This window comes from Eutrigla gurnardus (genome assembly GCF_963514095.1).
Source record: "Eutrigla gurnardus genome assembly, chromosome: 13".
Lineage (NCBI taxonomy): Eukaryota > Metazoa > Chordata > Actinopteri > Perciformes > Triglidae > Eutrigla > Eutrigla gurnardus.
The window spans coordinates 13794403-13820818 of NC_139936.1; the positions used below are offsets into that span (position 1 = coordinate 13794403).

The 26416-nt window shown below is 42.8% G+C and overlaps 2 protein-coding genes across 6 annotated transcripts; one reads left to right on the forward strand and one right to left on the reverse strand.

Annotated features, from left to right (window-relative positions):
* Positions 1 to 655: 655 nt before the first annotated feature.
* Positions 656 to 8950, forward strand: vdac3 (voltage-dependent anion channel 3). 4 transcript variants are annotated; one of them, XM_084025404.1, is made up of 10 exons: positions 656 to 757; positions 3861 to 4023; positions 5221 to 5292; positions 5553 to 5602; positions 6518 to 6670; positions 6810 to 6862; positions 6964 to 7191; positions 7298 to 7448; positions 7893 to 7950; positions 8037 to 8950. In XM_084025404.1, exons 2-10 carry the CDS (start codon positions 3909 to 3911, stop codon positions 8126 to 8128), a joined length of 972 nt encoding a protein of 323 aa, XP_083881530.1. In that variant the 5' UTR covers positions 656 to 757; positions 3861 to 3908; the 3' UTR covers positions 8129 to 8950. The 4 variants fall into 4 exon arrangements, with proteins under 4 accessions (XP_083881530.1, XP_083881533.1, XP_083881532.1 ...); XM_084025406.1 differs by having other exon boundaries at positions 678 to 757; positions 3905 to 4023; XM_084025405.1 differs by having other exon boundaries at positions 697 to 757; positions 3889 to 4023.
* Positions 8896 to 26170, reverse strand: ikbkb (inhibitor of nuclear factor kappa B kinase subunit beta). 2 transcript variants are annotated; one of them, XM_084025386.1, is made up of 22 exons: positions 26032 to 26170; positions 25172 to 25296; positions 21831 to 21925; positions 19431 to 19551; positions 18494 to 18563; positions 16940 to 17028; positions 15319 to 15408; positions 15101 to 15225; positions 14375 to 14482; positions 14152 to 14281; positions 13718 to 13912; positions 13500 to 13614; positions 13152 to 13275; positions 12916 to 13067; positions 12702 to 12763; positions 12501 to 12601; positions 12352 to 12401; positions 12162 to 12261; positions 11349 to 11496; positions 10720 to 10817; positions 10397 to 10490; positions 8896 to 10284 (listed from the first exon to the last, which is right to left on the reverse strand). In XM_084025386.1, exons 2-22 carry the CDS (start codon positions 25274 to 25276, stop codon positions 10225 to 10227), a joined length of 2232 nt encoding a protein of 743 aa, XP_083881512.1. In that variant the 5' UTR covers positions 25277 to 25296; positions 26032 to 26170; the 3' UTR covers positions 8896 to 10224. The 2 variants fall into 2 exon arrangements, with proteins under 2 accessions (XP_083881512.1, XP_083881513.1); XM_084025387.1 differs by having other exon boundaries at positions 25172 to 25290; positions 26032 to 26167.
* Between the last annotated feature and the right edge of the window lie 246 nt (positions 26171 to 26416).

A 26416-nucleotide genomic window follows, 5' to 3' on the forward strand; every position in this document is an offset into this window, starting at 1 on the left:
CTGCTAGTCCCTAAAAAGGGAGATTAGGCCCCAACGCGCTGCCTTTCAGGTTTGCTGAGGACTGCCTTTTGATTCAGTTAAAGGCACGCGTGCCACACCCGAAGCCCAACTATAGCTGTAATCTGAAGTATTCTTACTCTGAATTAAAATATAACCATTCGACTGCTGGGGTGTGTTACAGGTGGTTTACACTGTATACACTCTGAGCTATGGGCATGCCTGGCAGGGTAACCTCAGGGCAAAAATGTAACTCTTATTAAGGTATATTAGCTAGAGGTCATTGCCCCCGAGTGGTGTAAGAGCCGCACTACACTAAAATAAATGCAGCATTTCCACAGTTGGACCCCTCCCACTATACTATACTATACTATACTATACTATACTATACTATACTATACTATACTATAAGCATATTTCTGCTAGGCTGCTGTTTAAATCACTGTTTAAGTGACTATTTGTGGAACAAGTAGATCCAGTTGTTGATGTAGACATAGGAGTATTGGAGTAATAATCGGACAGATCCAAAACCAAACACCTCTTGAGCACCAAAGATCTTCTGCATCCGTAAATGCTAACGAACAGTATAATCTTTGATAAATATTTTTTCCCCTCAATGTCAATTGCACAACGGCCCCGCCCTCGGCCTGAGGTCTAACTCGCGCGTGCCCAGTGCGTTTGTCCCAGCTGTCTCCTTCACTGGTCCCCGCTGCACCCAACAGCGTCGTCAAACTCCGCACGCGCCACACCACAAACAAAGGTAGGACGGACTTAAGCAAATTGTTCAATTAAAAAACGTGTTCCCTGTATGTCGGGTTATTTGTGCATGACTGTTTACAATTCGGTCGCTTGATGGTCAATGAGATATGAGTCACACACACACACACACACACACACACACACACACACACACACACACACACACGCGAATAGAAGGGGTGGGTGCGCAGCAGCAGCAGCAGCGGGAATACCAGGATTTTAATGCCAGTTCAGACCAGTATGTGGCATTAGTGTGAACTGTAAAACTGCCTGAAAACTAATCCCGCACAAAGGTAGTTTTGCTAAATGTTTCCTTAACTGTAATACGGCCAGGGGACACGAGGAGGGCCCCGTTCTCTGTAAATGTAATTAAATAACTAACAAAGTATCATATTTCGCCATTTGCGGTGCAACGACGTTAAAAGCTAATAAATAATTAAATAATTAAATATGTTTTTGAAACGTAGCTGTTGCGGTGATGGTAAGATGCACTCGATAGACGCCAGACGTCTTACGGAAGTGTACAATGGACCTGCTGACAGAAGCACACCCACAAAGGCCGCGTACACACTACACACGTATTTTGACGGACCGTTGCCGGACGGGAGATGCATAACGCGATCTGATTGGCTGACATAGAGGAGTAGTGACCCACGCTGAGTATTTATTACGCAAAATAAACATCGTGGTCAGCGTGGAGGGAAAAGTAAAAGCTTTGTTATTGAGGGACATTAAAGCCTTTTATTTTATTTTTAAGAAAAGTTGTGAAATCAGGCGTGTGTTTATGCTGCAGCCAGCACGATGAGCCCCATTCACACTGGTAAACAGGTGTACCACTGCCTCCATGCTCTGTATATTCAAGCTATAAATTGTCTTAGTGGAACTCTGCTGCACTTGACCTTATCTCACACACACATTCCACTTGCTACATAGGCCACACACACACACACACACACACACACACACACACACACACACACACACACACACACACACACACACACACACACTTCACCTTATCTGAAGCTTCGACCACTGTTGGGTAACTGCCTGTTAACACAGTTTTATAGTTGTTTTCAGTTTGTTCAGCATGTTCATTAGCATGAGGGCAATTATCAGGATAATTCACGTTAAACTACGACAGTCTCGCTGTTCTTTAACTTGACTGGATGTCAAAATTATTGCTTAACATGTTTGAATAGTTTCAATGACTGATTAGACATTTATTAAATCAAAACATTGAAACCACCGGCTTCATTACGTGATTTTGTACTGTTTTAAAGATGCAGTGTTTTAATGATATGACTTTTCTGTGATTGATTGTTGGCAACACAATAACCATGGTTGCCGTTTTCCCTTCACACACCACTGTTGAATATGGGTGTCATTTTGACCTTTGAGCTCATTCGAGGCTGTCGCTTGGTTGCTGCTCATGAAAGTGTGAAGGCAGGTGACAGGAGAGTGTTTGTATAGAAACACAGTGTGGAGGTACAATACAGACGAATACATCTGTTTACTTAGGGGATTTAATGGGCTGAACTTGGAGGAGAACACGTCCTAAACCCTAGTCCAGGGGTGGACAAACCTCGTTGCTTGTGCACCACATACAGAAAAATCTAAACAGTAATAACTATAATAAATGCATGGTTTTCAACTTGTCACTCAGCAAGAAAACCAGTGATTTTAGGCCAGAAATCTGCACTGCTGCTCTTTGATTTAATTAAAATCAATTCAAAACTCTAATACAGTGCATGACCCAGTAGTGCCCACTTCAAATATTATGATGTTGTGTGTGTAAATATTGATGTCTGTTCTTGGCCTCAGGGCCCACTTAAAAGACGAAAACATAAATGTGGTTTCAGTGCCAAGAGGCCAAAACAAAGGTGTTTTTACTCATGATGATAATAGCAATAGTGCAGTTCATTAAAAAATAATGCTACGGGCCATTTAAGAATGGGCAGCAGGCGGTGGTTTTGCTACCTCAGGCCTAGTCACATGTGTGGTAGTGTTAGGTTCACCTGGGCTAAATTTAGAAGTGTGCATGTTGAGACTGCGGAGGGGATGAAGGCCAGGAGAGAAAGGGTCAAAATGGTCGGCATGGTGTGAGAGGTGAGGGGAGTACAGAGCTGAGACAGTGACAAAGACAGTCTAGGCCTTGCATATGTTCAGCAAAAAGCACACATTTGCTTTATGTTTGATATGAATGTCTCAATCAGTTTGGTACTTTAAGTGATGGGGTCATACCAGACCACAAAATTTGATTATATTTGGTTATTTCCCTTGAGGGTTTTTGTTGTTTTGTTTGTTGGTCAAAGTTAGTGCAGCTTAGTTGGAAAGAGTAGCAACATTTGAATCAGAATGACAGCTGTGCAAGAGAGAGCTTTTCCCCTCAGGAGTCAGTAGAGAACAAAGACAGAGCTAAAAAGAGAGTGTACACTCACCTACATTCACTAGGTGACCTGAAACTCCAGCTCCAAAGATTCCAAATTAATGCTAATGTTGCCCCGTAACTGCTGAATTTGTCTTCCTGCTGTGCCCAAGGAGTCAAAAAAAAAAAGTTATTGCAGGATTATTAAATAGCCTAAAAGTTTTTAGTTAAGCATGTTTATGAACGGAATATTTTATGTATGTTATACTATATAGGACCATTTGTAGATAGATTACTATGCATGTAGAACTCTGCTCATCTTGCCCATAGGGTGACGTGTGAGAAGTGAACGACACTTTGACATGAAGTTGCATCACATCCGCTTTAACGTGCTGCCGATGTAATACTTACGGACAGATGTGTGACAGTGGTGTGATGTGATGCACTGTGTTTTCTGTGCCCTTGAGGCTTCTATTTTTCACCAGATCGTCTTCTTTTTTTTACCCTTCTTGCAGCTTATCAGATATCTGTGCCATACAAGGGCTGAACACATGCCTTATCATGTTCAAATGTTGTGCACAAAGTACATTCGTTCGTCATCCGCTGGCCCGTGAACATACAGTCCAATGTGATGCAATAGTTCTCCGCATAGAAAGGACACCAGCTCTGACTGCATGCTAACAGAAACATGCTAATATCCAGAGCCACTCTCAGACAAACCCACATATTGTTCCAGTGTTGGACATCTCGCCAACGTTTTCTAGCGTCCCTCCTCTAAAGAGACATGGCAGAGAAAGGCGTGGGGAGTGAGGTGCAGCAGGACAAGACAGGAAAAGGCAAGCAGGCAGAGAACAAAGGCCACTGTGTGCCATGTCAGCATCACAGTCCCAAGGGACCTGGTGAGTGTGTGTATGTACACAGTTGAATGACGCATCATCAGGGTCCCTGGATTCTAGCGTTGGCTGTGGTGACATAATAAACTTGTGATGCCAGACCTGCATAAACCTGTGATTTCTTTTCACCTGTTTCCCTTTTTCAATCCCACCATTTGCTTGCATTGACAGCATTTTGATTTTTTGAGCTGGCTCAATCATTGAGGTGACATTACCCAAAACAAAGTCTCCATCCTCTGCAAAATCCTCCGTTCCTGGAAAAAGTCACCCTGTCAAAAAATGTCTTCTTCACACACGCATAGAGTGCACCACACACACAGACCCAGGGGACCCTGATGACTGTGTGAAACCCAGTGCAGTGCAGTGGTGTGTTGGACTCACAGCTGCTGACTAACCAAACCTCCTACCCCCGAGGTTAGCTCTACTGCATTGGCTTGCATATTTCATCATACATACCTTTTCTTACACAAGCATAGTGTTTTTAAAAGACAGCACAAAGGCTTGCAGAAAAACGCCTCTGTTGGATGGATGCGTGATCTTTTTAAAAACCTCCTGTACATTTCAATTCCCTTCCTCCGAGAGAATCAGACACATTAGTTTAACAACATCCGCAGCTTGCGAATGGACTGCTGCCAGGCAATCAATAGGGTTCCCACGGAAGATGGAGGGGGAGGAGAGAAGCTGTGGATCACCCAGATGGTGAGGGTCTCCCAGCAGAGACAAATATCATGCATACTGATGACGTCTGCAAATAAATATTTGGTAGAGAACGCTATCTGTGATGCTTTTGTGCGTGTTAATGCTCTCAGAAGTGCTTTCAGCGACGCGTTGCTTATCTTCCATAAGGCTTCAGAGCTCCATGTGTTTGCTAGAGGTTTTCACTTTGCAGTGATCTGTAGCATTTTGATTTAAGGGGACATTCCACCAATTTCACATATGAAGTTCACAAACTGGAGGACTATGAATGATGTGGCCGTTTACGAGGTAGGGAATGAAAGACATTATCAAGTTGCATTATGGGAAATGCAGCACCCAGGATTTCTTCCGACCTGTTTTTTATGTGTAAAAATCTGTCTCTTATGTGTCCTCCAACTTCATGAAAGTGCATTATTGCTGCAGTTTCTCTTTGACTATGCATTTAGACAGATTAATGCAGTGAAGTTTGTATTTGATTTTTTTAATAATGTGCATCTGTTTCCCCAGGCACAATGGCTGTCCCTCCTACGTACTCTGACTTGGGGAAATCTGCGAAAGACATCTTCAACAAGGGCTTCGGTAACAGATTCTCAAATAGACATGCTCCTGACATGATGTTGTCGTTTTGTTTCAACTGTTTTGGATGAAGCTGTGCCGAAGCAAGACTGACGTTAGAGAACATTGTGTTTGCCCCGTGTCCCTTTGAATGAACGCTGTTTATTTTTGCTGCAGCTGCTGCTTTAGAGCCACGCTGTGCAGCACAAGGATGTAATGTTATTTTTCCACTCCTCTGTCTTTTTAAAAACATTTTTAATTCCCTCATTTCCTTTGTTTCCCAGGATATGGAGTTCTCAAGCTGGATGTTAAAACCAAGTCCCAAAGTGGTGTTGTAAGTACTACTGTTTGTCTCTGTGAGCCTGATGTGTTTCAGTGTGGTGTTCAGGCCCCTCTCTCAGCGCTCGGACCAAACGGCTCACAGAACTTCACGTCGGAGTGCGTTTGCTGCCTGACATTTGCTCGTAACCTACACAGTCAGCAGATTAGCACTGAGTTTACACCTTACTATTCGGCCTCTAACGTGTTGTATCACGACGGAGGGAAACGTGCTCCGCTTCAGTGTTTAGTTTGCTCCAGACATGTTGTGTGTATGTGTTGCTATAAACCCGTTGCCATGGTAAAACCGCAACGAGGACAACACACAGTTTCACCACATGTCGCGAAACTCCACCCAAATTGTAAAAGTGTTCCCCCTGGGTCTGAACGCGCCGCTTTTCATTTTCCCGGCGAGCATGCCAACTGTTCCCTAACTTGCTCTCTTTTCTCTCTTTTCTGCTTCTTCTGTGGATGTTCCCGTCAGATGGTAAGAGAGAGTGCGTGTGCATAAGTAATGTGATGGTGATATAGCGATGGACACGCAGGTGCTCTGCAGGGTGCAAGCGTTTGCGATGCATTCAGGCTTTCTGCCAAGTGTTTCCTCGCAGGGGTCAAAGCGACACCCTTACCCCCAAATGCTGCAGCCGTTACCACGGAGCTCGCAAACACAACCTCTCTCCCTCACAGTCCCACCTATATTTTCAGTTTCCCAACTCTTTTATCCATCTTAAAGATGTGTAGTTCTTTTAAATAACCAGGAGGGATTGTGTGGCAGAGAAGAAGCAGAGCAGCTATGCTTATGTCTCCCCTTCTCCCTCTAGATTCTGTAGTTGAGCGCTAAATGTGGCAACGTGCCTCTCTGCTTACCTCCCCACCTCATTTTTCATTTTCACCTCCTCCGATCATCACTTCATCCCTCTTTGTCCCGCAGGAGTTCGCTACCTCCGGCTCCAACAACACCGACACGGGGAAATCGGGAGGCCACCTCGAGACCAAGTACAAAGTGAATGAGCTGGGCCTCAACTTCAACCAGAAATGGAACACAGACAATACTCTCACCACCGAAATCACCATGGAGGACCAGGTGGAGTCAAACTAACAGCACATCATGTCATTTTTAAGTACTTCAGGAATATGTGTTTACTTAACTAGCCTATTTAACAACATTGAAACAATAGATTCACTTTCACATGGAATATTGGCTCACGGTTGTCTGTTTCTAGCTGGTTAAGGGTTCGAAGCTTGGTCTGGACGCATCGTTTGTGCCCAACACTGGGTAAGAACAACAAGTTTATCAATACAGATGTGCATTATAAATATATTATCACTATCTGAATGATGATAATGAATTTTCTTTCCTTTTTATTACTTCTGCAGAAAGAAGAGTGCCAAACTGAAGACGGCCTACAAACGGGACTTCGTAAATGTCGGGTGCGACCTGGACTTCGACATGTCCGGTCCCACCATCCACGCGGCTGCAGTGCTGGGCTACGAGGGCTGGTTGGCGGGCTACCAGATGGCTTTCGACACGGCCAAATCGACACTGACCCAGAACAACTTTGCCCTCGGGCACAAGGCTGGTGACTTCCAGCTTCACACCAGCGTGTAAGTCAGCGCCTGGCAGTAAAGAGGATCGGATAAGGGGCAGCGCTGAGACGTTTCCCCAGGATGACTGAGATCCACTCTTTTGTGTCTGTGGTCTGTGTTTCAGGAATGACGGTACAGAGTTTGCCGGCTCCATTTACCAAAAGGTGAACAGCAACCTGGAGACGGCGGTCCACCTGGCCTGGACAGCTGGCAGCAACAACACACGCTTTGGAATTGGATCCAAATATCAGCTGGATAAAGATGCCTCCCTGTCTGTAAGGACTGCCTTCAAATCATCATGAACACATGAAATTATAAAAAATCTCAACACTAGGGCCTAGCAGTGATAAGCAGTGTGTAAGGAATTATAATATATTCCAATTTGTGAGAAAAGAGGGGAAAATCAAGAGTCTACAGCCATGCTAGGATCTCTGTGTTTCACCATCTTAGTTTAGCAAGTTAACGTATTCTAATAGGAACTGAAGACAAAGACAAGAAAGACACTGGTTCATCAAAGTCATTCACATTAGAGGGGAGATTAACGATAATGATGACCCATTCAAAGGTTATATATTTCACTAAAATCCAAACACGTCGACCTGCTAGACTGCTAGTGGTAATTATGTAACTGCATCCTATATCCTGGCTACAGTATCTACTCTTAATGCTTTGTTAATGGTTATCTCACCCGTCCACGATGTTGTGTTTTCTCCTCACAGGCCAAAGTTAACAACGCCTGCCTCATTGGAGTTGGATACACAAAAACCCTCCGGCCAGGTTAGCTGATTTTACTCCTTTTCCATAACGATACACAGAGCATACATGTGGCTACTTGATGCATAATCGGACTGTCCTCCCTGCAGGAGTGAAGCTCACCCTCTCAGGTCTGATTGATGGGAAGAACGTGAACGGCGGAGGACACAAAGTGGGCCTGGCGTTCGAGCTGGAGGCGTAAAAGATTCAGTGGGAGGACGGAGGAGAAGAGAGGAAGAAAGCAACGCAGGAGAATAATTAAAGAGCCCAAATGTGAAAACACAGCAAAGGTCCGCTTTGAGTCCGACACACAGATGCACACATTCGTTGGCCTTATCCCTGAAACCCCAAGCGGCCTCCAGGACCTTCAGTACTTCACCTCACACACAACCAACCTTTAAACGTGAGCAGGCAGTTCATGCAGAACCCCTGTTCTCCTAATAATGTGCTGCTTATGACCAGACAAAGTGCTTTAAATAGAGCGTTTCCCGTCCGGAATATTTTTTTTGAAGCACTTTGTTATTTGGACTGGTGTGGTCAGGTTGTTTTTTTTTGTTCAGATACACTCTGGGTTTTAGACAATGCGATTATTAGAGGATGTTTGTTTGGGGATGTTGTGGTTTTGTTGCATGTTTTTAAGGCTAGAGAGACTTTTTTTTGTTGACTTTGCATTGTCACATAACGGATGCAATAAAAAGCTGGAGAGAATTATGCAGAGAATGACAAAGACTTCTTCTCAGATTGAATGGGCTGACTTGGATTCCACCATTTGACCTCAGTAACACAGTTCTAAACTGTGAACCTTCAGATGCCTCTACGTCGATACATCAGGTCCTGTTTGGTAAAGTGCCGATGGCAGTTTGAGACTCAGTGTCTCCTCTTTGTTTGTGTGGCCTAAACCTGTTCAACCTTTACCACTACATTTCACTTTATCTGTGTTGTGCTTTGTATAAGACATGTAGTCAACAATTAGGACCTCAAACTGATTTTATTGAATTAATGGAATAAAGACTATTCAACACTATGATGTGTGGCTTTATTATTTACATTTTTGTTTGAAATGTATACATGTAGATAAAGCGAAGGTACATAACATACAGTAAAGCCAAATATTATATTCAAGATGCAGAGAGGGTGTCACATGATTGTCAGACACTTGACATGTGTATCATTGTTCATCACTTTACAGGATCTAAACACAACAAGGACTATGTCTAATAGTTGGGATTGTATCTGGAATACATTCAAATATAATAGTGGTAAACGTTATGATTTAGTTATTTTTGTAGCAGTTTACACAAGTTTTTCCACAATCCTTACATGTTTGCATTTGCATTGTTTCAGCAAAACAAGTACATGTTTAAAAAAAACTAAATATATGTTTCAATTGTTGTTGACTATGGCCATAAACAGTCTCAGCATGGATTTAACATTACAAGCTTCACAGCACTTGTATTCACTGCAGGGATACCTGACTGCACCATATTCTACAGGTGTTCCTGTTATTGTGTCCACTCTACATATAATTATCAGTGGGTAATCACATTCATACAGTCATTCAAAAAACACAAAAGTAATTTTACAGTTAGAAACGTGTAATTCAATGATTGTCTTACTAAATAAGATTTGCAATGAAAATACTGGTCCAGTAAGAAATGCATAAAAGTGGATAAATATTTACATTTAGGTACACAACACAGTTCAATCTTCTTTTTTTAACTGGGGAAAAATGTACACAAATCTTAAAATATAGAACGTAGTTTCCTGATAAAAGTCCACCAAGCACGGTGGATCAAATGTACCTAAAATAGTTTTAAAAGCAAGAGCGATATTTTACATATTGTTAAATTTGAGGATAAAAGTTAGAAGTTTACTGCATGCAAGCCTCTCCTCAAAATGTAACACTGCAGGAATTTTAATTATAAACGGTCGGTATGTTATGATCATCTCATTCGATCTATGATAACGATGAATCGGTTGATCTGTGCGTTATGAAGTGCGATTTCACCCTCCCAAAAATGATTTGTTTTGTTAAAATGACAAATGGGTAAATAAATAAGATCCCTGTTAATACATTCCGCTGATCCAGGTTGGCGTTCGTTTTCCTGTTTTGCAACATCAGACAGGAGTCGTGATTCGGTTCACTCCTAAATCTCATTAAGCAAATGTGTGCCAGCAGCTACCACGCCATTCACATTTTCAGCCAGAGCGACTACAACCACATCCGGGTGTACTTTGACATCCCATCCACACGAAGGCAGTAGAGCGCCACATGTAAGCAGAGAACTAAAACACCATTCAGGAGAGGTCGCTGGAGAAATTCTGACCGCTACCCAGCCAAGTCCACTCCCTCAACACCTAGGACAAAAAAAAAAAAAAAAAAAAGGTCGTAACACATGAAAGGAATGCAGGCTGCTTGGACTCACGACCAGCCTGCGAGCTGACAGAAGGGCGTGTGACGTGTGTGTACCTCCATACTGCTCTCGGACTCCTGGATGGTGTCATGCAGCAAACTCTGGAGTCGACTCTCGAACGTCCTGCTCTCCTCCACCAGAGATTCGTCACTGCGGACACACCCAAAGTGATTCACACAGACGTACCCATTATTTCAATGGCGGTTTATCAGCGTATATGCAGGAAATGTAATTGTGGCTTCTGGTTCTGGTGATGATGAAGAGCGGCGAAGAGTGTATGACAGCAAAATCAAAGCAGTGAGTTTGTAGAAGAGCAAAAATGAGTGTTTGACTCATGCTTTAGATCCCAGTGTGTACGTGTGTGTGTGGGTGCACTCACAACTGCTGTAAGCTGTGTCTGGGGGTCAGCAGAGGCGGCACTGAAGAGGGGGTTCGTAATACATCAGGACTCCCGCTCACCGGGCTGCGAACTTTACTCTGCACAAGACAAGATGATCCTTGGTGAGTGTTGGAGGAGATATAAACTGAGAATTAAAGTCCCAGTGAAACGGAAGTTAGAGCGTCTTCAGCTTCTGAACTGTGACAAAATCCTGCAGTGAAGCGGAACATTGGAGCGATGAGGTTACAAGAGGGATTTATATCAAATCCTTTGCATTTGATTAGGTCGCTAAAATGTGCTGTGGCTCCACACTCCCTTATGGATTAATGTTGCAGATTGATGGATGGATGGATGGATATTATATTATTGAATTGGTTGGTACTAGCTTATGTATGCACACTTCATATTTCATTTTTACAAGATGAAAATATGACTGTATTTGATATTAAAATCCAAAGAATTTTTTTTTTTTTTTTGCATATATCGGTGACTGAAGATATGATCTAAAAGGGATAAAAAGGCAATTCATCTCTACTTTAAGTGAAACCTCTACACCCCTGCTGCTATTCTATGATGATTATTTGGGGCTACCTATATCTTGGTATACTTGGTATATCATGTATCCTCACACAGGCGACTTTGAGGAGGTTCCACAGCTCCCTCTGTCGTTTCTCCTGCAGACTCATCAGGACCTGCTCACTCTCAGCCATCCTCTGGATGACGCCCTCCACCTTCGGCAGCAGCTCCATCACACGCTGACGGCAAACCGCCGTCTTACTGCAGGGAACACAAACACCTCAGTGGACCAATACAGATGCAGAAAAAGAAAAGAAGTGAACAGGAATGTAGAATGGATGGTGTTCTAAGAGGACCCACTTCTGAGGCCCTATCTATGAGATTGTGATTATTATCTACTATCTATGCTTTCTAAATTACATTATATACTCCATTTAGGCAGAATTAACAGACTCTCATCTCTTTCCTCTTATCAGTAAAACCAACAAAACAACGCTGGCCTTTCATATTAGATTCAGTATTATAACTAGGTTACAATTATCTGAACAATATGAACATCCAGGGCCATCATTTATAAAAGACATAACATGTTAAAAAAAGGAAATCTTTCATTAAGAAAAGGTTGTGACTTTTTACACTTCTTTATAAAAACCTGCAAGCCCTTGATTAAGTGTTGCAAATATGTCACCTTACACTTAGGCATCACATTACGGTCACATTACGCAAGTATTTCTGGCAATCCCTTGCTTCACTTTTATACAGTAACAGTGGACAACACAACACAAGGACGGTGCTGCTCAGGACTCATTCAGGCCCCCAAACCACTTTTGTTTTCCCCACAAACAATGGCATTAGGTTGATTGTTCTTTGCTGCAAAACAAGCCCCGTTTTCTATGTGATCTGAGATTCATTTCGTGTTTGAGCACCTGAGGTGTGTGTAGAAGTCTCGGAGCTTCCGCTCGTAGAACTGCACCGCCTGAACCACCAGGCGCACCACCTCCTGACTGTCCCCTGAGCACCTCTGGTCTGAGCAGGGGAAGGAAAAGTAAAGCCGGGTTAATTTTCACACGGAAACACTGAAACGAGCACACATGAACACATGCATGGCGTCCACACCTCTGGGCTTCTCTCTGAGTCTGCGGAACAGCTCCATGGCCTTTCCTTCACTGAGGAACAAAGAGGGGAAATGGAGAGCAGGGTTCAAGATCGGAAAGCAGTCGTTTTTATTGTTTTTCTTTTTGCAGTTCAGTTTGGTTCAGACTTACAGTGTGTCCAGGGCCTCGCCGCTCCTCCACGGCTGTCTTTGCACATCCACTATGTCTGGCTGCAGCAGCATCATCTCCTCCTCCAGTTCACTCACCTTGGCCTAGACACCAGAACACCCGAACGTGGGTATTGGTCTTTTTAAATCAAATGTGAATCCTCCACGCACACAAGCACACCCACAAAAACACACTCAACTCTACCTGACCACAGCTGACAGCAGTCTGCTCCATCTCCCTCCACACGCCCAGGAGTTTCTCTGACGCTGGAAAATGTAAACATTTTTTTTGTCAGTGTTAGACTTACAAGTGGCGCTTGCCACCAAATTAAGCTCTAAAGATAGAAGATTAAACTTTGTTTCGTCAGCTGTAGTGTAAGCTTCCTTCAATCTACCAAGGTGTTTTTGTAACACAGTACCGATCCCGGTGGCTGTCTGCTCCTGGTATTTGTCCATGTCTATGTGAAGGCTGGTGGTGAAGAAGTCCAGCTTGGCCATGAGTCTCTGGTGCATGGACACCATCTCGTTCTTCTGTTTGGACAGTGAAGAGTTGTGTCTCAGCAGGCTCATGCTGAAAGAAAGAAAAGACATGAAACAGTTAATGCACGTGTATGCTGGACATGGGAGTTTGAGTGTGTATTTGTGTATTTCCTACATGGCAGCCTTCTGCCCCTGCTGCAGTCTTTGCCAGTCTTCCTTCAGGGAGCGGATGGTGTGCCACGCCTGGCCGCAAGTCCTCCTCAGAAGGCTGTAAGCCAGAAGGCGTGTAGGGTCGGTTTCTAGGAGAAAGACAAAGGACGACAGGGAGACGAACACAGAGTAAGACGAGCGCAAAGCATATCGCACATTATTTATTAGTTTGTAGGTTTAAAAACAGGGTTGTAAATTCAGGCATAAAACGAGGTTTGAGGTTCATATATACATACAAAGATTCCATTATCGTTCTACCTGTAAGTGATCTTTATCATGAATCCAGAGGGTGATTAATGTACTGTGTACTCACGGACGAAGCGGATGTTTTCTGGAAGGGTCCGAGGAGCAAACTGAGGTTCATAACTGCAAGAGGAACGATCAAACAGGAAGACCAGAGGCAAGTCCGTCCGTCGCCCGTCTATCTCCTACAGACACGGATAAAAAACAATATTTCATACTTTAATACCACCCATTATTACATTGTGCTACCAGCTGTGAAGGCATTGTGCGTTTTGTGTTAGATATTACCGCGTAATTAATGGCGCACTGCGTGGCCAGTCCATGAGGCTCCAAGGCTAAGCCCGCCTCCAACAGCAGCTCCTGATTGGCTGCAGGGATGCTGGTGTCTTTCTCTATCCTCAGCTGCAGGTCTGCCACAGTCTCTTCCTCCGAGACGGGGTACGTCAGGATTTTAGCAGAAATCATGTTGAGTACATGAACCAGCTAAGGGAAAAGAGAAGCACGTTGCAGAAAACGGCAAAGAGAACTAGGAAAAAAGTGCACAATCCCTTCTGATTCCATCAAGTTGAAACGCTTGTGCAGCACTTTGGGCCTCAGAAAAAAACGTCACAATCATCAGACCAGTGATATTCAGGTAGCGTTCAACAAAACAACGAAAATATGTTTGCATCGGGGGAAACAACATAAAGTGAAATAATAAAATAATGAATTACTCAATTGACCTTGAGCTGCAGAATGAGATCCAGCTCGGAGAAGCAGTCTGTGGGTGTACCGTTGCAGTCTTTGCCTCTCTCCTGAGGAGCCCACTTTAACATCAGCTTCAGCCACCTCTCAAGTCTCTCCAACAACAGACTGTCAAACACCAGCGCGTTACAACGAGATGATAACAGTCTTGAATTTTTGAATTTGAAGGTTTTTTTTATGTTTGTCACAGATAGAAATCACCTGTTAAGGTTGTTGGGCTGAGGCAGATGTTTGGAGAAGCGGACTTCCCCTGAGAGGTCCTCATAGACTACTATATCATCGTCCTGCTTCAGCCTCAGTTTGTTGTGCCTGAAAAGGATACAGGCGGATTATATGACAGAAAAGCCCTAAAGCTTTACGTAGTTTTTGTGAGTGTACAAATGGTTTTTTTCCCCATTTCATAATTTGATCATGGTGAATTCCTGCAAACACAGCCAGATACAGTACGTGCAAAGAACTGAACCTGCAATAATAGGGAGTATTTTTCTTCTATGTAGCCAGACCCCAGTGGGGTTTCATAACTTTTGTTCATCGTATTAGTGAGGCACGAGGGGCATTGACGTTGGCACAACCCACATATCCTGCAATTCTTTGTATTGGCAACCCGCGGTTATTTATATATTCACCGAGTGTTACAATCCTCTCGTGTAACAATAATGTTTCTTCTCCTTGCCTAACTTTCAAAAACATTGCAAAAGCTAGACTGTCGTCACGGAGGTGCAAAGCGAGTGCAAAAGCAAAAAAAAAAATAGATTTGAAAAGGGAGAAATGTTGGAAATTTTGACATGCATCAACCTCAAACTAGTTTCGGGAAAACATGACTACACTTTCTGCATGATGACATTTGTGATGATGACTTCATGATTTCTTTTTAAAAAATCCCCAACTTGGTTCAAATATAGCGATTTTTCGGAAAGCTGGTCCTACCAAGGAACGGGTTGCCAGGTTGGTAAGAAAGGGCGAAATCCTGTGATACACTCGAACACCAAAGTCCCGAAGCTCCAGTAGTCCACGGTGAATGTGTACTTCTGTCTCTCAATGAGCTCTGGAGCCTTGGAGACAGAAGGAAAACAAGCTCAGCTGTTATCGTCCAGAATTAAGGTTAGAAGATTGTGTGGAAAACGTGACCACTTTTCATAACTTACCAAGTACTGAAGTGTTCCCACAAATGAGGTGCAAAGACTGCTCTGGTCCAACTCTTTAGCATAGCCAAGATCTATAATCTTGTGGATCATCTAAGATTAGGGGAGAGAGCAAAGAAAAAAAATGTTTTCAGTAAAATGTTATCCTACAGGATAGATTGTTTTGGTGTGAGTTGTCTAGTTTTGGAGATATCGACCGTAGCAATATCTATCTAAATATCTAGTGTCATATAGTCTCAAATAATGGGACTATATGACACTTGGCTTGTGATGCTCAAAGTACCACATAAACTCTCGACCAATGTCAGGACAGCAGAGTCATTTGCCATCTTCCGAAAAAGGCTCAAGACTCACCTGTTCAGACTTCACCTCGATTTTTGATTTTGGGGTGAACTCCCCCTTTAAAGGAATACTGCCACAATTTGGCAATATCCTTATTTGCTTCCTGGCAGTGTTATATAGTTCAGCATATCCCCCATTGAACAGCAAATTATTGCTTTTATACTTTGGTGTTCATATAAAGTTGCTCCAATACTGATACCAGTATCGGAAATACTGCAGCCCAATTCAAATGTAATTCAATTCAAAATTTTGTTTTTTTTGGCCAGAAAATTAAATAAACATTTGTTAGAAGACGTTTTTACAGCAAAATAAAAAAGATATTTGAGTGCGAATTTCAACCTGTTTAAATATTTATTTTACTGCAGTGGTGTTGGTACATGGTATCGGCCAACACGCAAGTAAGATATGGGAATCAGAATCAGGAAGAAAAAAATGATATCAGAACATCTGTATTTTATTAGGCATTAAGGAAAGAAGATATAACCTGTTAATCTGTGAGCTTTATAAGCTACCAGTGGGCTGATTTTGTTGCTGATTGACAGCCAGGCCAACTGTTACACCTGTTTCTCTCCTGCAAAGCTCAGCTAACCAGCTGCTGACCCTATACTCTATTTAATGGACAGATATGAAAATGGTATCTTCTCATTAAAAACTCCAGAAAGCATTTCCCAAAATGTCTAACTATTCTTTTAAATCCGGAGGGTTTAAGGAATACACGAGCAGAAAGCAACTTTTAACGCTTTTCTGTCCATTTGTGTACAACCTCTCTTGTCTTGACCCCCACCACCTCAAAAGAGTCTGTATGTTGGATTTACTATTTCTATGATATGCCATGAAAAGTTCAAGTGTCCATGCAAAACTATAAACTTAGAGGAGCTAAAGTTTAATTGGTTCAATATCAATAAACACTAAGCAGTGGGCATTAACATGAATAAAACCTCTTTAATATGTCTGGCCTCATTTATATAGCATGCTTTGTTTCCCAGTGTCCTACTACAGGCCAGAGGACACGAAGAACAAAATAAAGGGAGGCCCAGGGGGGAAAGTAGTAGTGAGTCAATGCCAAAAGTTCCTCGCTAAAGCATGCAGGGTTTCCACATTAAATATTCAGTGCGGCAACGCTGTGCTCCACTGGCGAGGGTAAACATGTTAACGTGCGAGAGGCGAGTTTCCTGCACTTATAACCCACAAAAAGGACAAAAGCCTTTACTGTATATTTTCTCTTTGTTGTGGTTTGGGTGTATTTGTCACGACGAGATGGTTCACAGGGTCTTTAACTCACTCTCTTCTCTCCCTGCTGCAGCACGATGTTTTCTGGTTTCAGATCTCTGTGGATGATCCTCTTCTTGTGGAGGTAGGTCAGAGCCGACGCTGAAGGGAGGAAGACAAAGAAAACGACAAGAAGCAGATGCAAGTTATTCTGTGAAGGTTTCTGGCTCGCTCTCATATGAAATGGTTTAATGCGGCATGTAAACTAGAGCTCAACCAATAAATTGTATCCGCTCATATTAGCGCAATTGGCGTGGCTCGCGACGGACAGTTTAAAAAGGAAATAACCAAAATGGATGCAGCGAATATCGTCTTTTTTATGTCACACATTCTACTATCGTGTTAAAACCTTGTGCCTACATTACCCACGATGCAACTTGATCGTGTCAGTTTGGTGGGAGATTCGTGTGTCTTATGCTAGTGGTGGCTAACGTAGCCTCAAGCAGAGATGAGGAGCGGGCTACAGATCTAACTTCTTTCTACCTTCACCCTGCTTAAAAAAAGAAAGTATTTTCTTGTTCTTCAGCCCCAACGGTCAACTGACATCACTTGAGGCAAATTAGGCCTTTTTGTTACATAAATAGTACTTCTGGATGTCATCAGAACTGTGCTCTGGAGTTCACTTCTACTTCACAAGGTAAGAAGTTCAGAAAGAGGAAGCAGAAACAAGATTTAAGTAAATGAACACCCTCTAAAAATCTTGTTTTAACTGACCGCTGGTGGTTTATTTTGTCACCCGACTGCAGTGATGTTGAGGGGGACTCCAGGACACTGACATCACTGTCGAGTATGCAGGTTGGGTAATGATCAGATGTGAAATGGGCCATGACAAGTTCAACCAGAGAGGGCAGTAAAATGCTGCTTTTCAGCCTGGTGGCAACTCTTTAACAAGATCCTTAAAGGATCAGAATCATTCTGTAGCCTTTAATCAGCAGGAGCTGAAGTCTAAGAGGTTTTGTCTCAATTTACAGCTGAAACTATAACGTAACTTTATCTAATGCACCGAAGGGTGACTAATGTGTGAGCTGGCAGAGAGGGTTCAACCAAGAGGAACTCTACGTTGTAAACCTTTGGTCACCTGACTGCCTGGGAGTGTGTATGTATATGTGTGTGGATGTGTATGTGTGTGTGTGTGTGTGTGTGTGTGCGTGTGTTTGGGTGTGGATGTGTATATGAGTGTGTTTGGGTTTGCTAGTGCATGCCTTTGTCTTTACTCTCACTCGAGAAGCAGTTTAAAGGGGATCAGTCATTAACAGGAAATGTTCGCCAGTGGGGTACAGGAAAGGGAGTTTGTGTGTGTGTGTGTGTGTGTGTGTGTGTGTGTGAGATGGTTGACGTAAACCTCAGTCTCAGTGTATACTGTTGCCATGGTGACTAAGAGGTTGGTGTTTTTTTTGGTCACTGATGACATCACAATACTGGTCACCCGGACATTACCTCCATATTACAGGAAACTAATCACTTTGCCAGCTCACTCACTCACGATCAAACAATCAATATGTCACCGTCATACATTTAAAGTGCTGTAATGGTAACAGTGAAGCCGGGGATTGAGCGGGATACTCACAGATGTCAGATAACAGAATCAGAACGGAGCCCTCCCTCATTCCGCCGCAGTTCTCCAAGAGGTTCAGATACTGTAGAGTACAAACACTGACACGTGAAACAGTGAGTCACATAACAATCGCTCTTCTTTATTGATGTTTGAAAACTTTCTGCTCTTCTATAAAACATCCATTTTCTCTCTTCTTTTTGAAAAGGCTCAGATTCAAGCTTAAAAAGAACCCGAGTATAAGAAAAGACTTTCAGTTTCAAGAATCTCAAGCAAGTGTAACTTTATACAAAATACATCTCCTTGGTGTTTGTTAAATTTATGTACGTTTGTTTGTATGTGTCAAATAAAAAAGTTAAAAAAAAAAAAAGAACCCGAGTATCAACTTATTCTAACAGATGAATAAAAGCTTTTTCTGGTCGCCATTTTAAACTAAAAGAGAAGTTAAGCAAATTGAAAAATCAGCACTTTAGTTGTTAATCCTTTGATTTGCTGTACTTCAAACAATACAATTAAAGTGTTCCCTCCTGCTGGAAACTTGCGGCAGAGCCCGCAAAAAGAGTCGACTGCTTAGTTCTTGGCCATCTGGGATGCTTTTGAAATTTTTATGACACTGCGGTTTGTGACGTTGGCATTTTCCTCCTCTACCAGCTGCCTGGTGCCAACGTTGCCAAAGGCCTCAGGCTGCACCCTCGGTTAGTTTCAGATTAAAAAACGGCTCCAGATTTCACCCACAAAAGGAGTGCAAACAACTGCATGATTGTCGGTTCAAACACATCAGACATAATTATGAGTGAGCATCTTAGACTCAGTGATACAATACATTTTTTTGTCGGACTTTTGTATGAATCATCACCACATATGATTACCGCTCCTCGTCAATTTACTATGATTCAACATTTTGACCTTAATGTCTATGGGACACTCTCACAGACATACAACAGACTTCTACCTTTCTCAGATCTCCTCCTTGACAGTACTCCACCGCCAGCAGCGGCAGATCATTGGTGGTGATCATTTTCTCCATTCCCTCAGGGACCTCTCTGGATGCAACGACGTTAAGGTGATCCAACCTGTGGGCGTAAAAACGAGAGATATCCGTCAGTACAATGTATTACTGAGATATAAACTTCCACAACTCTTCCAAGCGCTGCCATGTTAGACATTCATAACTTGAAACAGGTGTTGAAATTGATGTGACGATAAACAATAATTGCAGAAAAATATAGAATTCTAGACTCTGGGTTCCCCAACGTTTTTTGACTTTTGATTCATTAAAATGAAGCAATGTCCAAAATTATCTTATGAGACATTTCTGTGAAATAATCAGAATTATCACACACAAGTTCTTGAGGCCAACAATGTGTTTTGTGAGGGCATGGTGACATTTACTTCTAAAATTGACCTTGTTATCTGACCAACTGGGTACGACCAATCTACATTTAATGAAGCAACACAATAGGATGTTTTTTTTATTCCTCCTCCATCGCTGTGTCTCAGAAATGATTCTAAAACAGCCTACTTTCACGACATGCAAACCTTTCTATCAGTTAAGCCTTCACTCCCTCTGCTCTTTAAACCTGCTCTGTTCCTCATTCTTCCCTGTTTCATAACTGAAACAATGTGTATCTGATCTCACAAGGTCAAGCCCTCTTTGAAAAAACAAAGGAGAAACATAAAGATAACAAACTCAAACCAATAATAGATGTACATGGAAAAAGACTAGCCATATCATCATACAACGTGCAATAAAAAAGCAGGAGATATAAATGATGTATATACGATTGTCATCACTAGAATAATAAGCTGTTGTTAAGTTATTATCTGTCATTACTTATAGCATCGGGCTAATTAGTGAACACACACAAATATGGTCTCAATTATGCTTCAGCTTACACACAACACATTTTTGGGGGTGCGGATAGAAAAAGAGTCGGAGTGGGACGGAGTAATGAACCCAAGCAAGACTGTGGGATGCATTTCTTTTGTTTTCTTCTTGGTTTTGACTAAGACATTAAGCAAAGCGAATGCAATACAAGCCCTATAAACACACCATAATTCAAAAACATTGTGAAAGTGAGTTTTTTTTATATGAGCATGCGTATATATCTGTGTTAAGTAGCTCTAATAATATGCCCTATGGTTTTTCCACGGGGCTGAGCGTGGGTGCACAGGAGGGTTGCGGTCGCGACCAAGTCTGTCTGAAAAACAACACGCTTGTTAAACTGGGACGAGGAAAGAAATTGTTATATGCTCCTGTTAGCACCAGCAAATGACAAAACACACACACACCTCACAAAAAAAAAGAAAAAAAAGAAAAAAAGTAAAACCCCCATGAGCTGCCATTCAACTCCAGTGACCCGACACCCAAACTGGAACTGCTAATAGGCGACGCCAACGCGCACTTAAATGAAATACACAGTGAAGCAAAGCAAAAACGAGGAGGTGGCACATTATCCCGTCAGAAATAACCACCAACAGACCAAAATAACTCAACGCCAATGCTGTTCTAATGATTTAATGTCCCGTATTTCAGTGTGCAAAGTGTAGTTTTTTTGTATTTTGAGAAAACTTATGGGACAGATGGATGCATAAAAGCCAAATGTTAAATTCATAAGAACACCGCCTGTCATGGATTGTGCTGCTGGTGAGTCACGGCACGTCAAACCCAAACTCCTCCCCCCTGCCACAAAGAGCTATAGGGCGACTCATGAAAGAGTTCTGACGGGAAAAACAATCAGGGGGAAATCACCAATTTCTCCAGCCGAGTTAAATGTTATTTGACGCCGAGATGCATCACTGCGGGAAAAGACACCCCAGATCACTTGTAAACAGACAGACAAGCTTAGTCAAGGAGCCGCAGTCAAACAAAAAACAAACAAAAATTCTGTGGAATCTGTTTTTTTTTCTCACTTCCTGCATGTTACAGAACAAGATTGATTCAAGAGAAAAACCTGTTTAACTTCTCACTAACCATCTTAACTATTTGAAATAAAGATGTGACTATGATCTTAACATGGACGGTGGGGCGGGTCTTGCTTGGTTACTTAATCCTGATTGCACTACCGTGTTAAAATCTAGTTTATAGTGTTATTATTGTAGTAAATGTTGTACTAATATAGCAAATAGTCCCACATATTCTGTTTATAGCACAGGGACATTGGCTGGAGTGTGTCCTGGTGTCCAGTACAGACTTCAGTCTAATGGGTGCCAAGAAAAACAATAGTTGGCATCTGGGAAGAAAACAATAAAGCTGTGTGTCCGGCCACGACTGGTGTTTGAGGGAGACCCAGGAAAGCTGCTGGGGCTCTGATTGGCTGGATCGGTTGATTCATGTGAGCATGAAACTGACCTCTTCATGATCTGGATCTCCAGACACCATCTCTCTTTGTTTCTCTCGCTCAGCTCCTGGCGACACTGCTTTATAGCGATTTGTTCCTCAGTGTCCTGAAACCACACACACACACACGCACACGCACACGCGCACACGCACACACACACACACACACACACACACACACACACACACACACACACACGTTAAAAAAAATAAAAAATCAGTGAAAACTGTCCATCACAATTCCATCGAGATGTTTTCTCTTCGTCTGATAAACAGTCTAAAAGTCAGAGCTGTATTTAATTTGCTGTAACGTCCAGACGAGGAAACTTATTAAATATTCACATTTGAGAATCTTGGCTTAAATAATTATTAATAGTTGCAAATAAATTTTCTCTCGATTGACTAAACAATTCTTCAACCAGTCTTTGCAGCTCTGTTGATATCCTTTTCCATCATCTACCAGCCACTTATCGAATGGCGAACATTTAAAATGCATGTTACGGATGCTAGCAGTGGACATGTGTAAATAACTTTTTAAACAGCTCAAATACAAAATGATATACTTTAGCTACAAATTTGGCTTTAAAAACTGTATTTCTGTCCAGGGAGCCATATGGTAAGGTATTTGGTAATCAAATGTCAAAATGAGCAACACATCTCACTGCCCGTTTCTCATGGCATCATCGAGGAAAAGGCACCCACCCTGCTTCCCACAACCTAATCTATGTATAGTTATGATAATAATATCCCTCTGCATCGTCATTAATACAGGAAGACAGGACATTTCCTATGAAGGAAGTTTAGTCATCATGGCAGCAGCGGCAGTGCCCTCTTCAGTTGAGGACCACTACCTCCTAAACCCTCGCCTCCCACCGACCAGCAACTCTTGGCGGTGATTGGACAGCTAAACAACACATCATTTACTCCGGAACGTGACTTCCTTCATTACTGGAAATAGCAGTCGAATTAAATCAAATGACGATCTTTACTCTGCATTTCACTCCACTGAGACGGCCCTTCTCACAGTGACCGAGTCCCTGCGAGACGCCAGAGCCTCGTCCCACTCCTCCGTTCTCGTTCTCCTCAACCTATCTGCTGCGTTTGACACAGTCAATCACCAAATCCTCCTCTCCACTCTGGCTGAACTTGGCATAACTGACTCTGCTCTCGCCTGGTTTACATCATACCTGACAAATCGCACCTTTCAGGTCACATGGAATGGCTCTATGTCCAAACCCTGTTCTCTGGACACGGGTGTCCCTCAAGGCTCAGTATTAGGACCGCTTCTGTTCTCACTATACACCAGATCACTAGGTTCTGTTATCACATCGCATGGATTCTCCTACCATTGCTACGCAGATGACACCCAGCTGTTCCTCTCTTTTCCCCCGTCCTCTGACACCCACATTGCAACTCGCATCTCGGACTGTCTGGCTGACATCTCTGTCTGGACAACTGCACATCACCTCAAGCTTAACCTGAATAAAACCGAACTCCTCTTCATCCCAGGGAAAGACTGCCCTCGCATGGACCTGTCGGTCACTGTCGAGGGCATCACAGTATTGCCGTCGTCAACTGCGAGGAACCTGGGTGTAATCCTCGATGACCAACTATCCTGCACCCCCAACATCACTGCTGTGGCCCGATCCTGCAGATTTGCCCTCTACAACATCCGCAGGATTCGGACCCTTCTCACAAAGGATGCAACGCAACTCTTGGTCCAAGCACTGGTCATCTCCCGCCTTGACTACTGCAACTCTCTCCTGGCTGGACTCCCGGCCTCTGCGATTAAACCATTGCAGCGTATCCAGAACGCTGCAGCACGTCTTATCTTCAATCTTCCCAAATTCTCCCATGTGACCCCCCTCCTCCGTGACCTCCACTGGCTCCCTGTTGCAGCACGCATCCAATTCAAGACGATGACACTGGCCTTCAGGGCCATAAATGGAACGGCACCCATCTACCTTCAAACACTGGTCAAACCTCATGCCCCGAAGCGAGCACTTCGCTCCTCTACTTCAGCTGGCCGGCTGGTACCACCATCGCTGAAATCAAACAAATGTCGCTCAGCAAAGTCCAGACTCTTCTCTGTTCTGGCGCCTCAGTGGTGGAACGAACTCCCGACTAATGTCAGGACAGCTGAGTCATTTGCCATTTTCCGAAAAAGGCTCAAGACTCACCTGTTCAGACTTCACCTCGACTAGCATGACCCCCCCCCCCCCCCCCCCCCCCCCATAAAAAAAAAAAAACACCCTTACCTATAGCACTCTGATCGTAGCACTGTTGCTCTTGAACTACTAGTTTACTCAGATGAGGACCTAACACTTGTTCTATTTTTGGCTCTTACTTTATCGGCAATGATTTGTTGTGGTTTCCTTGTTTTCTTCTTTTGACAAATGTACTTATTGTAAGTCGCTTTGGACAAAAGCGTCTGCTAAATGACCTAAATGTAAATGTAAATGTAAATGTGCAGCAAATTATACATGTGAAATCTTTGGAAACAAGCGAGTCTCATTCAGCAACGTTGCCTGTTTATGTGACAATCTTTTAGATTGGTATAGTTTCTGACCTTCCATCATTTGTACATTGGAAAAAAATGCCTGTTAAAAACATTTAAAGTTAAAAAGAACGATGAATACAAAGCGTTCCACTTGGTGAGATTTTTTGCATAAGATTGAATATTTAGCACTTTCGAGATAAAAAGAGACCTTGAAATGGGAAAACTTATTTTCAGCCTTATTTCATGATCATAAGGAACAGTTGTGTGTCACAATAAGCCTGTAAACCATGTCCCTTTATCTCACTGATGTAACATAGTTTATGTTATGTTAGGTGATTGTATTTGACATTAAGTGTTATGAAATACTTTGACTGCCAATTACATGTATACACTTGGTAAGACAAGCCATCTACATGACGTTGCTACCTGGCACAAGGCAGGTCTAAGTTTGCCTTGAAAGTGAGTAATACAACTCAGTCTTATAGAGAGGAAGAGGAAGGCCCACTAAGCGGGCGTGTACGTATTCCCTCGTGTCCAGATGCAACTCTACAATGCTCTCATCCTGTGACTAGGAGTGACATCATTACGATAGACGACATTTCTATTGGTGCGCATGGAAGACAGCATCCTGGTCTCCTGCCATACTATTCACAAAAAAAAAAACGTGCAGGGTGGTTTTCATGTGTGAACTTCTCATAATGCATGACTGCTTGTTGCTCACACATTTCACGTTGATGCAATAGTCTGTTCTTTAGACTTCTGCATTTCCTTACAGTCATTTAGTCTACTGGTGTGTCCTATCGTCATAGAATCACAGGGACGATAACAGGTGTAACGTTAAAGGTGCATAAACCTTGTTTTGCCAACGTGTGACATTCCCGAAGCCTCCAGTACCCAGCCGCTCCTTCAGCTCCCAGGACCCACAGCTCTGCTGCTGCTGCAGGGGGACTCGATTCATGGCCTCCTCCTCCGCTGGTCCTACACCCAAAACAAGAATACACTTCAGTCATACAAAACAGGAATACTTGGATTAAAAACCAACGTTAAGTTTGACCCGAGGCCGGCATTAGAGAAGAACGACTTGTTGCCATCAGAAGAGTTTGATTGTCTGTCTAGTGGATATTTTAGGATGGTGCAGGCTCAGCTGGTCTTTCAGCAGGTTGGCACGCTAACATTACTGTGTTAAAACATGAATACAATGTGGTACGTTACAGAGCGACTGGGAAACTTTAGCATGTGTTTATGATCGATGCTGTGTTAGCATTACTCTCAAAGTACAGATCTGAATAGTGTCTCTCATTATAAACTGAACATGTTGGGTTCTGGACTGTTTGGTCTTTTTTGGCCATTTCTCATGATTTTCTCACATTTAGAAACTGGAGGGAAAAAAAGATGAAATAATGAATGATCAACAGAATGATTGATTAATTAGGAAAATAAGCATGGGATGTAAATCTCCATTTACAATGTACAACCTCCCAAACTTAATTGTGATTGTGAGCTTTATGTTGCTTTTACCCCAGTTGTAATAATAAAGAAACATCATTTGACTCATGTCATGTCTAGTTTATGCTCTAGAATCCCGCAGATAACACGGTGACATGATGGTGTCTTCCTCGTTGTTATTACGGTGCAGAAACAAACAAACAAACGCGCACGTTTCCCTGCTTGTATTTTCACGCAGGAAAAGCGCTTCAGACTAAAACTACCTACCTCAGACTTCGTAGGCAGCTTTCAGCCCCGGTGTTCTTTGAACGCCGAGTTTATCCGGTCTTTAACCGAGTTAAACTTTGAACATACACAAAAAACAAATCTCCAAAGAAACTTTCTACTTCCTGGTTTGATCACGTTTCCTGTAAAGCTGGCGGGACCCGCCCACGAGGAGGCAGAGCGCTGCAGCGTCACGTCATGTTCAACCAGATGTTCACAGATGATCGATCTGTTTCCAGATGTGTATGAATCAATAAGGCATCATTTCCGCACCTGGCAGACACAACAGAGAAACTTTCTCTAAATAATGACTTAGTATCTCAAAAAATAATGAGAAACGTTCTCAAAATATTAACTTATTATTTTGAGATTCTGAGTCAATATTTTG

Coding starts and splice junctions, on each gene's coding strand:
- ikbkb (XM_084025386.1), bottom strand. CDS start 25,276: ATGAATCGAGTCCCCCTGCAGCAGCAGCAGAGCTGTGGGTCCTGGGAG. Junction 19,552..21,830: donor GAGATCCAGATCATGAAGAG/GTCAGTTTCATG, acceptor TTACGCCCACAG/GTTGGATCACCTTAACGTCG. Junction 13,913..14,151: donor ATCTCATTCTGCAGCTCAAG/GTCAATTGAGTA, acceptor CTTTTCCCTTAG/CTGGTTCATGTACTCAACAT.
- vdac3 (XM_084025404.1), top strand. CDS start 3,909: ATGGCAGAGAAAGGCGTGGGGAGTGAGGTGCAGCAGGACAAGACAGGA. Junction 4,024..5,220: donor TCACAGTCCCAAGGGACCTG/GTGAGTGTGTGT, acceptor CTGTTTCCCCAG/GCACAATGGCTGTCCCTCCT. Junction 5,603..6,517: donor CCAAGTCCCAAAGTGGTGTT/GTAAGTACTACT, acceptor TTTGTCCCGCAG/GAGTTCGCTACCTCCGGCTC.